The sequence below is a fragment of the Camelus bactrianus genome, chromosome 18, assembly GCF_048773025.1.
Source record: "Camelus bactrianus isolate YW-2024 breed Bactrian camel chromosome 18, ASM4877302v1, whole genome shotgun sequence".
Taxonomy (NCBI): Eukaryota; Metazoa; Chordata; class Mammalia; order Artiodactyla; family Camelidae; genus Camelus; species Camelus bactrianus.
Window position 1 is genome coordinate 395,315 of NC_133556.1, and position 13,618 is coordinate 408,932.

General features: G+C 57.4%; 1 protein-coding gene across 14 annotated transcripts in view; it reads right to left on the reverse strand.

The window, feature by feature from the left end:
• PRKAR1B (protein kinase cAMP-dependent type I regulatory subunit beta) overlaps positions 1 to 13,618 on the reverse strand; it is a 102,947-nt gene that overhangs the window by 89,193 nt on the left and 136 nt on the right. For 4 of the 14 annotated variants that reach the window (XR_012500214.1, XM_074345460.1, XM_074345458.1 and 1 more), the window contains exons 1-4: positions 13,177 to 13,604; positions 12,862 to 12,968; positions 3,175 to 8,645; positions 1,737 to 1,930 (exon numbers count right to left, since the gene is read on the reverse strand). Coding sequence is in view for 12 of the 14 variants with exons in the window: in XM_074345460.1 (XP_074201561.1) it covers positions 1,737 to 1,913 (177 nt within the window). In the remaining 2 variants the exon portion in view is untranslated. The other 10 variants (XR_012500213.1, XM_074345449.1, XM_074345450.1 and 7 more) reach the window with 9 other exon arrangements.

Here is a 13,618-nt window from a genome sequence, read left to right on the forward strand (position 1 = left end):
AATTGATGCTTCACTCTGGGGAGCCCCCGTCAGTCCATCTCCGAAAAGCTGCACTAAACAAACAGTACTACACGTGGAAAAAATCTCAGTACAGATACGTTCGTGTGGCATTATTTTTAACATTAAAAAAAAGCTGGAAATAACTCAATCATCTAATCGTCAGGGAAATGTGGAGAAAACATGGCTGTATCTTCTTAACACAAGTGAGTGAAGAACAGTAAGTGCGCATGTCTGTGACATGGCTACACCTATGCTCGAAATCCACACAGTGGAGGGACCACAGATCCCAAGTCCACACAGGGAAGGGGTCGCAGATCCCACGTCCATACAGCAGGGGGGCCGCAGATCCCACGTCCACACAGGGGAGGGGCCTCAGATCCCACGTCCATACAGCGGGGGGGCCTCAGATCCCACGTCCATACAGCGGGGGGGCCGCAGATCCCATGTCCATACAGCAGGGGGGCCGCAGAGCCCACGTCCACACAGGGGAGGGGCCTCAGATCCCACGTCCATACAGCGGGGGGGCCTCAGATCCCACGTCCATACAGCGGGGGGGCCGCAGATCCCACGTCCATACAGCAGGGGGGCCGCAGATCCCACGTCCACACAGGGGAGGGGCCGCGGATCCCACGTCCATACAGCGGGGGGGCCGCAGAGCCCACGTCCACACAGGGGAGGGGCCTCAGATCCCACGTCCATACAGCGGGGGGGCCGCAGAGTCCACGTCCACACAGGGGAGGGGCCTCAGATCCCACGTCCACACAGCAGGGGGGGCCATGGACCCCACGTCCACACAGGGGAGGGACCACAGACGACTTTTACCTCTTCTTTCCACTCCTGAACTTCTCAGATTTTCTTTGAAAGGCATGTATTGCTATAAAATGTTTTTCATGGATTGTTTTAAAGGGGAGAAATAAATCCATTCCTTTGGGTTGGGCTATGTGTCCACAAGAGGCCCCGTCAAAAGTAAGACACTGCTGGGAGGCGGGGCATGGGCTGAGAGGTGCTTAAACACAGACCCGGCCCCCGGGGCTCCCATTCAGTCCCCATGGCAGACGGACAGGGACTGTTATGCTGTGATACGAGGGCCAGGAGGAGGAACCTCAGGTGACCCCAGAGAGTGTTCTGGGCCGAGAGCCCAAGGGAGGGAGGGGGCAGCAGGGCAGGTTGACAGGGGCTCCTGTCCTAACCTGCCGCTTCATGGACCATCCGCTTGCTTCCCACGATGAGCCAGGAAGGGGGTGACAGGTGTCATTTGGGAGGAGTGAGCTCGGGGACCCTCTCCTCAGTAGAGAGGGGCAGATCAGGCATGTGTCCCACCCCAACCCGTGCACACACACGTTTGAGGGGCAGGCCAGCCTCTGCTGAGTCCCAGAGACGCAGACGATGTGCAGGCTGACTCCAGACATCCCACATCACACTCTGCCAGAGCTGTTTTACCCCAGTGCCAAGGACATCTACGAGACCCAGTGCCACCTCCGTCCCGAGCTGAAAACCATCTGTGAGCCCCACAGGTTCTAATCACAGTCAGCCTTTCACAAACATCTGCACCGCCTTCCGCCAGCCCCCTGAAGGCCCTGGACCACCTGGGAGGAGAAGGGGTTCTGTGGCTGGGAGGACAGAGCCCCCAGCTCCGGCAAACCGCTTTGGAAGGACACTCCCGCAGGCACTCCAGGCCCTGTGAGGACGGTGGCAGAAAGCGTGGCGGAAAGGGTTGGCGGGTTCCCTGCACTGACCTTCTCCAGCTTCTCAAAGTGTTCCCGGAGGAACCTCATGGGGCGGTCGGGCTTGGAGACGCAGAGGTGCACGATGCAGTCCCTGAGCACCTGCTGGACGCTGTGCTTCTGGACGTAGAGCTCGCAGCCCCGCAGAGCCTCGTCCTCCTCCAGCGGGTAAGGCGATGGCGAGGCCATGGTCAGCGGGACTGCACCTGGGGAGAACAGGGATCAGGCTCGCGGTTCGGTGAACACCTGCCCTACACGCAACCTAAGGTTTACCCGTGCGGGCTGATCCAGGGACTGACGCGATGTGCTCACATGGCCCGGGCGTTTTACCCTGCTCTTGTCAGCGAGATGACCTGTTAACTCGACCACCGCGATGCCTAACGGCTAACAGACCCCCCGGGGACGGGGGTGGACCAGGCAGGTTTTGCACGCTGTTGAGAAGCAGCAGTGAGGGGTGGGGGGCTCCTGAGGGTCCAGCAGGTGGTTGTGCGGCCTCACTTGCATCCATACCCTCTTTCAGGAAAACAGTGGCGGGGGGGGGGTCTGTACCTCCCACCCCAGCCGAATGGCATGGGAGATGGGGTTGGGGTGCCCTTGCAGGCTCCGCAGGAAAAGGGAGACAGGAAAACAAACGGAGCGCGGCTGAGGGGCCCCCAGGAGGACAAGCCCGGGGACAAAGGCAGGCCCGCGTTCCCCGCCCGCGCTCCGGCCAGGTCACAATCACAGCCCGGAACCGGCGCGGAACCCGGCCCGCCCGGCGGCGCACGCGGCCGCGGGGACCCCAGCCCTGGCCTCCCCGTCCCTGGCCTCTGCGCCCCGCACCACGGCGGCGCCTCGGGCAAGGATCCAGCCGAGCGGCCAGGGGCTCCCCAAGGGCCCACATTCCCCGAGGCCTCCCGGTGGAGACCCAGCCCCGGACAGGCATGCGGAGGGGGCCGGCGCAGACCCCACCCCAGCCCAGCCCCGCGTACCTGGATGCGCGGTGCCGGAGGCCGGAGGCGGTGCGCGGGGACGCAGAGACGCGGGACGGCGAGCAAGCGGGTCCCCGCACTGCAGCGGCGCCGCCCTCCGCCCGCCCCGCGCCGCCCCCGCCCACCGGCGCACCCCGCCCCCTCCCCGCCCCCACACCCGGGCTCCCCTCCGGTCTCCCCAGGACCCACCTGTCCCCCTCCCCCCAGCCTCCCCTCACCCGCTGTGTACCCGTTCCCCTCCCCCTCCCCTGCTCCTGACTGCCCCCCACCCTCTCCCCACCCCCACCCACCAATCCTCCACCCTGGGCTTTGGGGCTGACAGGCCTCGCATTGGACAGACACACAGATCCCTGTGTAGCTTGGTCAGGACACCACTGCCACCCCCAAACTCCCTCCACTGGGGACCCTGCGATTGTCCCCCCACCCCCGTTGGTTGCAGCCTGTGGGGCCTCAGGGTGATGGCCAGCCCCCCCTCACACCTGGGATGTCCCATGTACACACGTGCAGGGCACCAGCCTGTCCTCCAGGGTCTGTCTTCAGCTCAGGGCCTGCAGGGGTGGTAGGTGGGCCCAGGCCACCCTCGGCAGAGGTTAGCTGATTTCCTTTTCTTGGTTTAAGGGCACCAGCTTCACCCAGATGCCCCAGGGGGAAATCACAGGGTCATCCTAAATTCTTGCCACCACCCATGGGCATCCAGGAGGTCACTGAGGCCAGCAGAGGCCCTTGGTGACGTCCTAACCCACAAGGCCGGGCCTGCAGCAAAGGGAAGCCCTCATTCGCTGTTGCCTTCATCCTGCCAGGGTGGAGGAGGAAACTGCATCTCAGGCAGCTGGGGGTCGCCACCCCTTACCTAGAGTGGTCTGAATCCCAGGAGAGGGGGAGGGACCCCAGGCCTTGAAGGGGAAGACCTCTGCTCCGCTGTCCAGGCTCCCCTGTCCCTGCTCCCCCATCCACACAGGCACACCACAGTGGGGGCAGCCTTGCCGGGCAAGCTCCCCAGCAGGGCTGATGCTGGCCAGCTCCCTCCTGGCAGCTGAAGGGGAAGTCACAGATGCAGGCAGATGGCCACACTCAGAGCCCCCTTCTGCTTCCCCATCCCGCTCCCTCAGCGTGTGCCCGGCCCCGCCCACATCTCAGGTACACTGGCACCTGCCCCAGTCACTGAAAGTCGCTCTGGGGGATTGAAGTCCAGTCTCAACAGAATCAAAACCTCATCCCACAAGCAACTGAGACCTTTGGCTATTGCTCAGCTCTGCCCCCTGGGCCTCCCAGCTGTGTTAACTAGGAAATGTCCGTGTTGGCTACACCGTGGTTTCTGTGACTAAGAAGTACCCATGTGGACCAGCCCTGAAGTACGTGACACCCCGTCCCCCCAGACAGCCCCCAAAAATGATCTGTGGTGGTCGCAGGGACGTCCCTCCTGGGGCAGGGTCAGAAACCGTGTGGACCACGGGTGGGGCACAGCTAGGCTGAGGTCACCACCCCACTGGACAGGGACAAATCTGGCCTCACAAGGTGTCCAAACAGCCACATCTTCCTAGGAAGGTGATCACATCATTCGAAAGTCCCAGCAAGTCGTGCTGGTCTGCGTGCCCCACCAACCACAGGGAGGGGGAGGGGGAAGGGGCCCATCCCCACGCTACTACTCCCCTCCAGCCCTGGGGCCACGCTCCCCCTGAAGCCCGAGTGGTCAAGTCTTGAAAAAAACAACTTCAAAGCCACATTATTTTCCAACCATCACCCGCCCCAAATTCCTGGCTCTGCCAACACCAGTTCACCTGCAAAGACTCAGCCTGGACGTGACTTCCGTGGGGAACCCTCCCTGGGGCTCCCTTACCTGCCGATGAGGTTGGGCCTCTGCAGGTGCCACCCCGCCCGGGGCTCCCTGCACACTGCAGCCCTGTCCCAAGTGCTCCTGAGTGACCTGCAGAGGCTGTTTGCTTTGCGGGGAGCCCCAGGCAGGCACAGGCAGTGTCTCTGTTGTCCACTCTGCAGGGCAAGGAGACAGACCAACATCTGCTGGCCATCCACCTCCTGGCCTTGCAGGCCGACCCCTCGTGTGAGCGCGGGGCTGGGGCCACCTGCAGAGGGGCCAGAGGGTAAGTGCTGGATACTCAGGGAGGACTCACTCTGGGAGGACTCTGAGCCAGGAACCCTACCTGGAGGAGCCACCAAACCTCACATCAAGGTGAACGTAACTCTCAGCCCCAGCGTACAGATGAGGATCTAGAGGACAGGGGGCTGGGAGCAGAGCTTGCAGTGCACTAATCATTGTTCCTCCAGCCATGCCCACTCCTCGGGGAGTCAGCTAATTCCTCCCCCTGGGGATGGGAAGACAGAGACCCAGGGGGAGGGAGAGTGGGAGCTGGGAAGAGGACGGGGAGGGGAGGGGAGGGACGAGGAAACTCCGGTCCCCGAGAGACAGAGGAGGCACAGGAACAGCGTTCTCTACTCTGCAGCTTTTAGGCCTGGATGTGAGAGCTCACACAGATTTTGCCACACAAGTCAATAAATCTGATTTAAGCGTTGCTTCCCGGTGGGGTTTTGTGGGAGTGGTGGGCAGCCCCCAGGCAGAGGACCCCAGAGGAGGCTCCCAGAGGAGGCCCCAGCCCTGGCCTGGAGGGCACCGCTCAGCGGACACGCCTGGACTCCTGACCCACACTCAGATAACTGGTGAGTGGAAGTCCCCGAGCTTGCAGTACGTCGTCTGCAGAGACTGATAACTGCTGCTCAGGGCTCGAGGGAGACAGGCCCACCTCACGCCTGCGCTGGTGCCCAATGTCAGGAGATAGCTCCAGGAACAGGCTGAGTATTTGCGTCCCCCAGATTTGCACCTTAAATCCTAACCCCCAGTGTGAAGGTGTCAGGAGGAGGGGCTCTGGGGCGATGAGATCATGAGGGTGGGGCCCCCGGGATGAGATTAGTGCCCTTTTAGGAGAGACCCAGAGAGCCCCTAGCCCCTCCTCCACATGAGGACACTGCAAGGAGGTGCCGTCCACGAGCTAGGATGCGGGTCCTCCTCAGGCAGGACACCTGCCTTGATCTTGGACGTCCAGCCTCCAGACTGAGACGTGGACTGTTCACATCCACCCAGCCAGCCTGCTGTGTCTCAGCGGCTGGGGCACTGGGACGGGAGGAAGCACGCAATACTGAGCAAGGCCAAATCCGAAAACACGTCACAAGGATAAAAGCATCAAGACATCGTGAATCTGGCAAAGGAAGCAACAAACATGGAGCGATCGGAACAAAGAACCAAAGCCACACGTTTACAGGGATCTTGCACGTGGTAACGGTGGCCTCTGTACCAGGCGGAAAACAGTAAGTCAAAAAACAGTTTGAAGAGAAAGCCAGCCACCAGCTCCGTGAGGAGGAGCTGCATGTGCCTGAGCCACGACGGGCCCATCGGGGCGCCGCGTGCCCCCAGTGCCGGCCGGGTGAGACGTGAACGAGCCAACCAGGTGTATCGCTGAAATCAGTTTATTGTGCTGGTTTAAAAGGCATGCGTAACCGGGACACCGAACGAGGACTCCTGGAAGAGACTCGGAGCCGCTTTTTCCTTACCTCTGCCGACTCGTCACAATTTATTCAGTGGAGGAAGCTCCTTCTCTGCCCCCACGGACACGTTTGGACAGCTCCACCACATCTGGGCTCAAACGGAGAGATTTCAAAGCTCTGCAGTCACGTTAAGGTACAAACCCGGTGCCATCTCAGTCATTTTAAGTGTCCAGGACTATGAAATAACTAAAGCCCCAACATGATGTAGAGAAAAAGCACCCCCCCCAAGCGAGGTGGGGGAGCGGGCTGGGAAAGGAGAGATGGTCCGCTTTTTCCATCCCTTTCTCTCCCAGCCACGGGCCCCAAACCTGCCCATCGGGCTCCGACCACTCCTGCATCAGAACAGCCTCTGGCAACTCGAATTCCCAGCCCCAGGCCACCGTGTGTGAGGCCACATCACGTGCCTCACAGAAGTGGAATCAGACGTGTGGCCTTTGCAGTCTGGCGTCTTCCACTCTGTATAGAGTTTCTGAGGTTCATCTGCTTGTAGCAGGTGTCAGCACTGCATTCCTGTTTACGGCTGAGTCACACTCACACGTACACATACGTGAGTGTAAATATATCCCACGTATACACAGGAGTCTATCCACTCACCCTTCGAGGAGCCCGGGCTGCTCCCACCTTCAGCTGTGTTGAGGCCACTGCCCTAAGCCTGGGTGTGCAGACCCCGTCGGCCCCGTTTCCCCTTCCTCCAGCAGCACATTCGGACGCGGAACCGCTGGGCCACGTGCTGACCCTCCGCAGACCTCGTGAGGACCCACCACACCGTTTCCACGACGGCCACAGGACTTTGCATCCTACCAGCGATGCACCAGGGTCCTAATTCCTCCACGTGCTCCCAAACCTGTGTTAGTTTCTGTTTTTTGCAATAACCATCCAGACAGGTGAGGTGCTCGCCAGACCTTCGACACCAGGCGTGGACGCGGCTCAGCACCATTTCCGACCCTATCTAATGGCCGAATTCCAGGCCAGCTCAGGTTCAACTTCAGTGGGAAAAGGTGGGGAGAAACGCGGGCTGCTCTAGAAACGACCACACTTAATGTGCTTTTTTGCCGTGGAATATTTGGAGACGTGCCTTACAGAATTTCCCTCCTATTCCTAATTTTTCCTAAGCTTTTTCATCATAAACAGGTGTCGAATTTCATCAGATGCTTTATCTGCATCTACCAAGATGATCACGAGTCTTCCCCTTTTTTCAAAATGTGGTCAATTATATGAACCTCTAATGTTAAAAAACTAACCTGCACTCCTGGAATAAACTCAGTCTGGTCACAACGTAGCATCCTTCATAAAATGCCTCATTTGCAGATTTAATCTGCGGTTTTGTTTAGGACCTCGCACCTGGGTTCAGTGCAAGAGGGTGGTCCGCAGCGTTCCTTTCTGGGATGTCCTGGCCACCTTCTGGGATCACGGCTGCGGTGCCGGCTTCACGAGAGCGAGGAGACACCCCCGCCCCCCGTTTCAGACGGCAGTTACCTCCTTGCCAAGCAAGCGTCCTGAAGTGTCTGCTGGGAACGTCGTTTGTGCTAACAGCCTTTATTGTGGGAAGCTTTTAAATTATAAATTCTTCTTCAATAGCTAGTAGACCCTCCTGACTTTCTACTTCATCTTGTGGAAGTTTTAGTAAATTATCTTTTCCTAGAACGTCCTCTACTTCATAAACTCTTTGGCCTGAAGTGGTTTGCATTACTATAGCACCTTTTAAAAAGCGCCTAGAACCCTCCCTGATGCCCCCTTTCATACTCATGCTGGAATCTGCACCTCTGAGTTTTTCCCCTGCAGTCTTGACGGGGGAGTCATCGATTTTATTCACCTTTAAAAATGACAGACTCTAGGTTTTAATGGCATTCTCTGTCGTGTGTTCATTTCACTGTTTGGCTACTTTCTGTTCTACTTTTATTATTCTTTTTTACTGTGTTCAGATTTGTCTGTATGTTTTGTTGTTGGAAGGAAAAAAATCAGCTTTTTTTTCATCCTAAACAGTCAACTGAAAGCAATAATAAAGGTATTTGCGGACTCGAAGAAAAATACCTGATACCAATTTGACTCTTGTTTGTTTGAAGGCAACCTATTCTTTTTCTCTGACAGTCTCACGAATTCCTGTCTTTGGCATTCAGTTTCACGGCAAGTCAACGTGAGTGCCTCTCTGGCCCTGCGTGGGCCCTTCGATCTGAGCTCTGGAAAATCTGTCCCCACTCCCCCCTCAAACACCCCTTCCCGGGACGTCTGCTAACCAGCGCTTCTGCCTCCACCGCGCACGCCTTGCTCTCCTGTGCCCTCCTGTCCTGTTTCGTGTTGCTCACTCTTCTCCTTTTGCAGGCATCTTTCACGTACTTTCACGTATTGGTCCTTCTGCTCTATTGCCTGTTTATTTCTGTTCGGTCTGGAAGAGCGTCTGGGGAAAGAGGACAGGAGGGCGGGTGCCCCTCAGTGTTCCTGGAGCCACCACCAATGTGAGGACACTCAAGAACCGTCACTACAACAGGTGCCTGGAAAGTCACCCCCAGCCCCACCCCAAGCCCCTGGAGACCACGAGTGTGCCCTCCGTCCCTGGAATTACACTGCCTCACGAACGTCACGCAAGAGGAACCGAGCACCACGTCCTTTCACGACGTCTCCACTTGCTCAGCGTGGGCCCGAGACGCACCCGAGCTCTTGCACGCACCAACAGTCCCTTCCCTTCTTCTTCCAAGTAGACCTGAGAAATCAGTGTCCGCATCTGAAGACCCTCCTGCTGGCTCTGTGTCACTGATTTTTAGTTCGACTCCATTTTTGTCTGAGAGCACGCGCTGTGTGACGGCACTTGTTTTACGATTGCTGTTTTGTGGCCCAGGATCCGTCCTGCCCTGGCTTCTTCCCAGGCGCCTGTGAACAACGTGCATTCTGCTCTTGCTGCGTGGGGTGTTCCGCGAGTGTCCACTCACCCTGTCCGCCGCCGCTGTCCTACGTCCTTGTGGAAGGTCCGTATCGAGAGTGAGGGTCGAGGCCCTCACCTATGATTGGGGGTTGGTCTCCCCCTTCCGGGAGCTTTCACTGTGTGTGCTGTGAAGGCCTGTCGTCTGGGTCACCAATGTCTGCAAATGTGGCGTGTCTTCCCGGTGGACGGGCCCCTTTGTTACGCAGTGGACCTTTTCCCCTAGAAGTTTCACCTGCTCTGCGGCCTCAGCAGGCTGGTATTGGTTATTCTCTCTAAAAATGAACGTTTACAGGACACACCTCGTCCCACCCTTCCACTTCCAGTCTTCCCACATCGCTGTGTGTGGAGGGAGTTTCAGCACACGGTGGACGACGGGCGGTTGGGTTGTGGCTCTTTATTCCCTCTGCCAACCTCTGTCTTCTAACTGGTGTGTGTAGGCCATTTACATTTAAAGTAACTGCAGACACATTGGGGCTTAAGTCTGCTGTTTTATTACTTCTGTTCGTTCCCTCTCCTGTGCCATATTGTGGGAAACGCGCAAATCTTTTAGAGTCCCACTTCATGATGCCTCGAGTACGTCACTGCTTACTTTTCTTTGCAGCTGCTCTAGACACTCCCACACACACGTGTGATCATCAGCCTACTGGCTTCAATGTTCTACCACGTCCGGCACAGGGTAGAAACCACCCTTCACCCCCCTCGCTCTTCAAACACAACTGTTGTAAATACTTCCTCCACGTGCACTGAGCACATCAGTGTTACAACTTCCACTTCAACCAACAGGTACGATCCAGGAAGCTCGTGAGGTGAAAGGTGGTCACGTTTACTTCCATTTTCACCCCCCACCCCCGTTCGTGACTTCCGGAAGGCCCAGCCTTCAGCGACAAGGTTCTTCATGTTTGGAGCTTCCTTTGGTCCATCCTCCAGAGTAAGTCTACCAGCAACAGTTCTCTTGGCCTGCCTTTGTCCAAGAACGTCGGTGTCCGCATTCAGCCCTGAAGGATCGTTTCACCGGATGGAAGATTCAGTGAACAGTTTTTTTCCTTCAACACTTGAGAAACGTGCCACTTCCTTCCGGACACTGTGATTTCATACGAGAAATCTGCCACCTTTCACACCAATGTTCCTCTCTAGGGCTGTTTTACATTTGTTTTTCTCTGTCTTTAGTTTTCAGAAGTTAAATTATGATGTGTCTTCGTGTGAATTTCTAGAGGGCTTATACCACTTAGGACTTCCTCTGCTCCTTTTATGTGTGGGTTCGTCTTTCACCAAATTCGGGAAGTTTTCATCCATCTTCAAACACTTTTTCAGCCCACGTTCTCCCTGTTCTAAGACTCTGGTGGAAACAATCACTGTCCTGCAGATCCGAGGCTCATCCACTTACCGTCCCTCTCTTGCTTAGATCACATAAATCTTATTGCTCTACCTTCGAGTTCCGTGATTCTTTCCTGTCACCATGTCCATCCAGTGACGGACACACTGTGCCCAGCAGTGGACACATTAATTTGGTCATCGTACTTTTCAATTCTGTAATTTCCACTTGGTTCTTTTTTTCTATTGTAGTACAGTTTATAGTGTTGTGTCAATTTCTGGTGTGCAGCACAATGCTTCAGTCACGTAGGAACATATATATATTCATTTTTACATCCTCTTTCACTGTAAGTTACTACAAGATATTGAATATAGTTGCCTGTGCTATACAGTATAAACTTATTTACCTATTTCTATATGTTAGTATCTGCAAATCACAAACTCCCCATTTATCCCTTCCCACCCTCTTTCCCTCCCCCATAACCATAGGTTTGTTTTCTGTGTCTGTGAGTCTGTTTCAGTTTTGTAAATAAGTTCGTTGTTTTTTTTTTAAGATTCACATATAACTGATAATCATTTAGTATTTTTCTTTCTCACTTGGCTCTTTTTAATGCTTCTATTTCTTTGTTAAGATCTTCTATTTTCACCTGTCTCAAAAGAATTCATACAAATTTTAAAAAGCATTTTTATGACTGCTTTAAAAATCCTCATCAGATGACCCCAAGTCTTGTTCATCTTGGCATTCACGTCAGTTCATTTGCTTTCACATTCATAGGATGGTTTTCCCACTGTGACAGGAGACTTTTTAGTGTATCCTAGACACTCTGGTTATTAAGTTCGAAGAGTCTTGATTTCTCTTAAATCTTCTATTTCAGCAGGAAGTCGCTCTGCTAGGGTTAGTGTGTAGATTCCAGCCGAGTCATGGCCGGTGGTCCCAGAGACAGTTTTATTTTCGCAGCCCTTGCAACGCCCTCCTGGTGCTGCCCCGGCTGCAGCTCCATCTTTGGTGGTACCACCCGCAGCGTCGGAAGGCACTAGGCTGCCCGGTGTCCTGAGACTGCTGTGGGGGCAAGGCAGCACGTGCCAGGCCTGGGGCTCTGTCCCCCCGCAGGCAGGAGTCCAGGAGTGCCACCAGCACCACAGCTGTGTAGCAGGGCCAGGCGGGTTGCGGGGCCGTCGCTGCCGTCACGGAGGGCAGTCTGCGGGGTGGGGCGGGGCTGCCTGCTAGGTCTCTATCACCCCCAGTCCCAGCCCAGTCCCATGGCCAGAGGGAGGTGGTTTCTCTTGCAGCGTTTTGCCTGTGCTGTGCCTTTGCCAAATTAACAGCTGTCAGGTAGAGCCAGGGTGTCTGATGGTTCAACAAAGGCCTCAGGACGAAGCGGGACAGTAAAGCTTGACTCACAGGTCAAGGAGGAGGTCAAGCAGGGAGCAGGCAGAGGGAGCGACAGGCCCGGGGCACACGGCTTAACTAGGGTCCCTAGGGGAGGGCTTTGGGGTCCCTGGGCTAACACTGGATGGGTCAGTTCAGACCAGAAGGAGTGGGGTCTCTGTAAGCCTCTCGGGGGTTTTATCGAAAGGGCACACTGGGGACAGCCCTGGACGTGAGAGAGGGAGGCTGTCAGGAGGGTGCTGGGCAGTCACACCAGCAACTCAGGAGTACTGCTGATTCTGCGGGCTGTCACCTAGGGACATGCCCTGGAGGGAAGGCTCCTGCCAGCGCAAGGCCCTGCGGGGACCGGGCCACACAGGACGGATGCTGGACAGAGACCACGGATTCCAGAAGCAGCTGAGCGACACCCTCAGCAGCAGCTTGCAGTCCTGGCTGCTCCTCGGGCACCTACGCTGGGAGCCTGCAAGCAAGAAAGACGCGCCGGGGACCCAGCCCGTGACCACTCCTCCGGTGCTGGGGTCCCCGGCCAGCCTGTCTTCTTCCCAGCTCGAGCCCGTCCCCACTGTCTGCCGAACTCCCCGGAGGGTATTCAGCTGTGCTTGGAGGAGAGGAGGGACAAGCGAGGCCCCACCATCCCCGCTGAGGGGTTTACCACGTCCCACCTGACCTCCGCCACGGCCTTCTGAGCGGTCTCACGTCTATCTGCTCTGCTCTTCAGTAGCCAAAGCAGTCTTTCAAAACGCGAACCTGACGTTGAACGTGAAACTCTCCCACCTCAAATCCTTCCGTGTCCCCCGCCGCTTCACAGTAAAGGCCCTGCGTGGTCTGCCCCCCAGAGGACCCCGCACCCCCTGGGTCCCTGCGCTCTGGCCACAAGATGCTTCCTTCAGCTCCTGGATCCCAGTTAGCCCCCCTCCCCGAATTTGTGCCTGTCCCTGCCGAAACAACGCACCATAAACTGGGCGGCTTAAAGACAGCAGTTTATCTCCTCACCATTCTGGACGCCGGTCTGTCAGGGCGGCAGCAGGCCGGCTCCTCCTCAGGCCGCTGCCCTCACCTCACCGGGCTCTCCGGGTGCGCCGGGTCCGTCTCCGAGGCCTCTGTTCTCAAGGACACAGTCACATAGATCAGGGCCCACCCAAGACCCCCTCACTTGAGCCTGCACGACCTGCCTCTAAGCAGCGTCACACTCGAAGTCTGGGGGACAAGACGGCCACACGCGAACTGTGGGGGACACGTGGCCGCCACCCTCCCACCCGGCCTGTCCATGCTGCCCCCCCCCCCGCAACCTACTGAACTGTCACTTACCTCCACCTTTCACCTGCGCCGTCACTACCTCCAGGAAGCCTTCCTAGTCAAGATCGGGTTCCCTGGCCTTCGTCCCTCAGGACCATCGTAACTGCAGGCTCACCAGGCCAAGACCCGAGGCCGGGGGAGGCGTCGCACCCGACGGAGCCGGCCCAGCCCACGCCTGCAGGGGACGCGAGGGCCCCGGGAGCCCCCGCAGACACGAAAGGACACGATCACCACGGATCACCACGGCGCCACCAGGCGCGCGTCCGCCCCGCAGCGCGGCCCCCGACCCCCGGGAGGACGGCGCTCCGGAGAAGCCCCCAGAGCGCGGGCGTGGAGCCGAGCCGTCCGTCCCGGGGCGACGCACGAGTCCCCTCGGGTCCTCTCAGCCGCTCTCCTGTCGCTCCCGCCTCCGCGCCGCTCGCGTCCCCCGGCCCCGCCCCCAACCCCTCCGCCC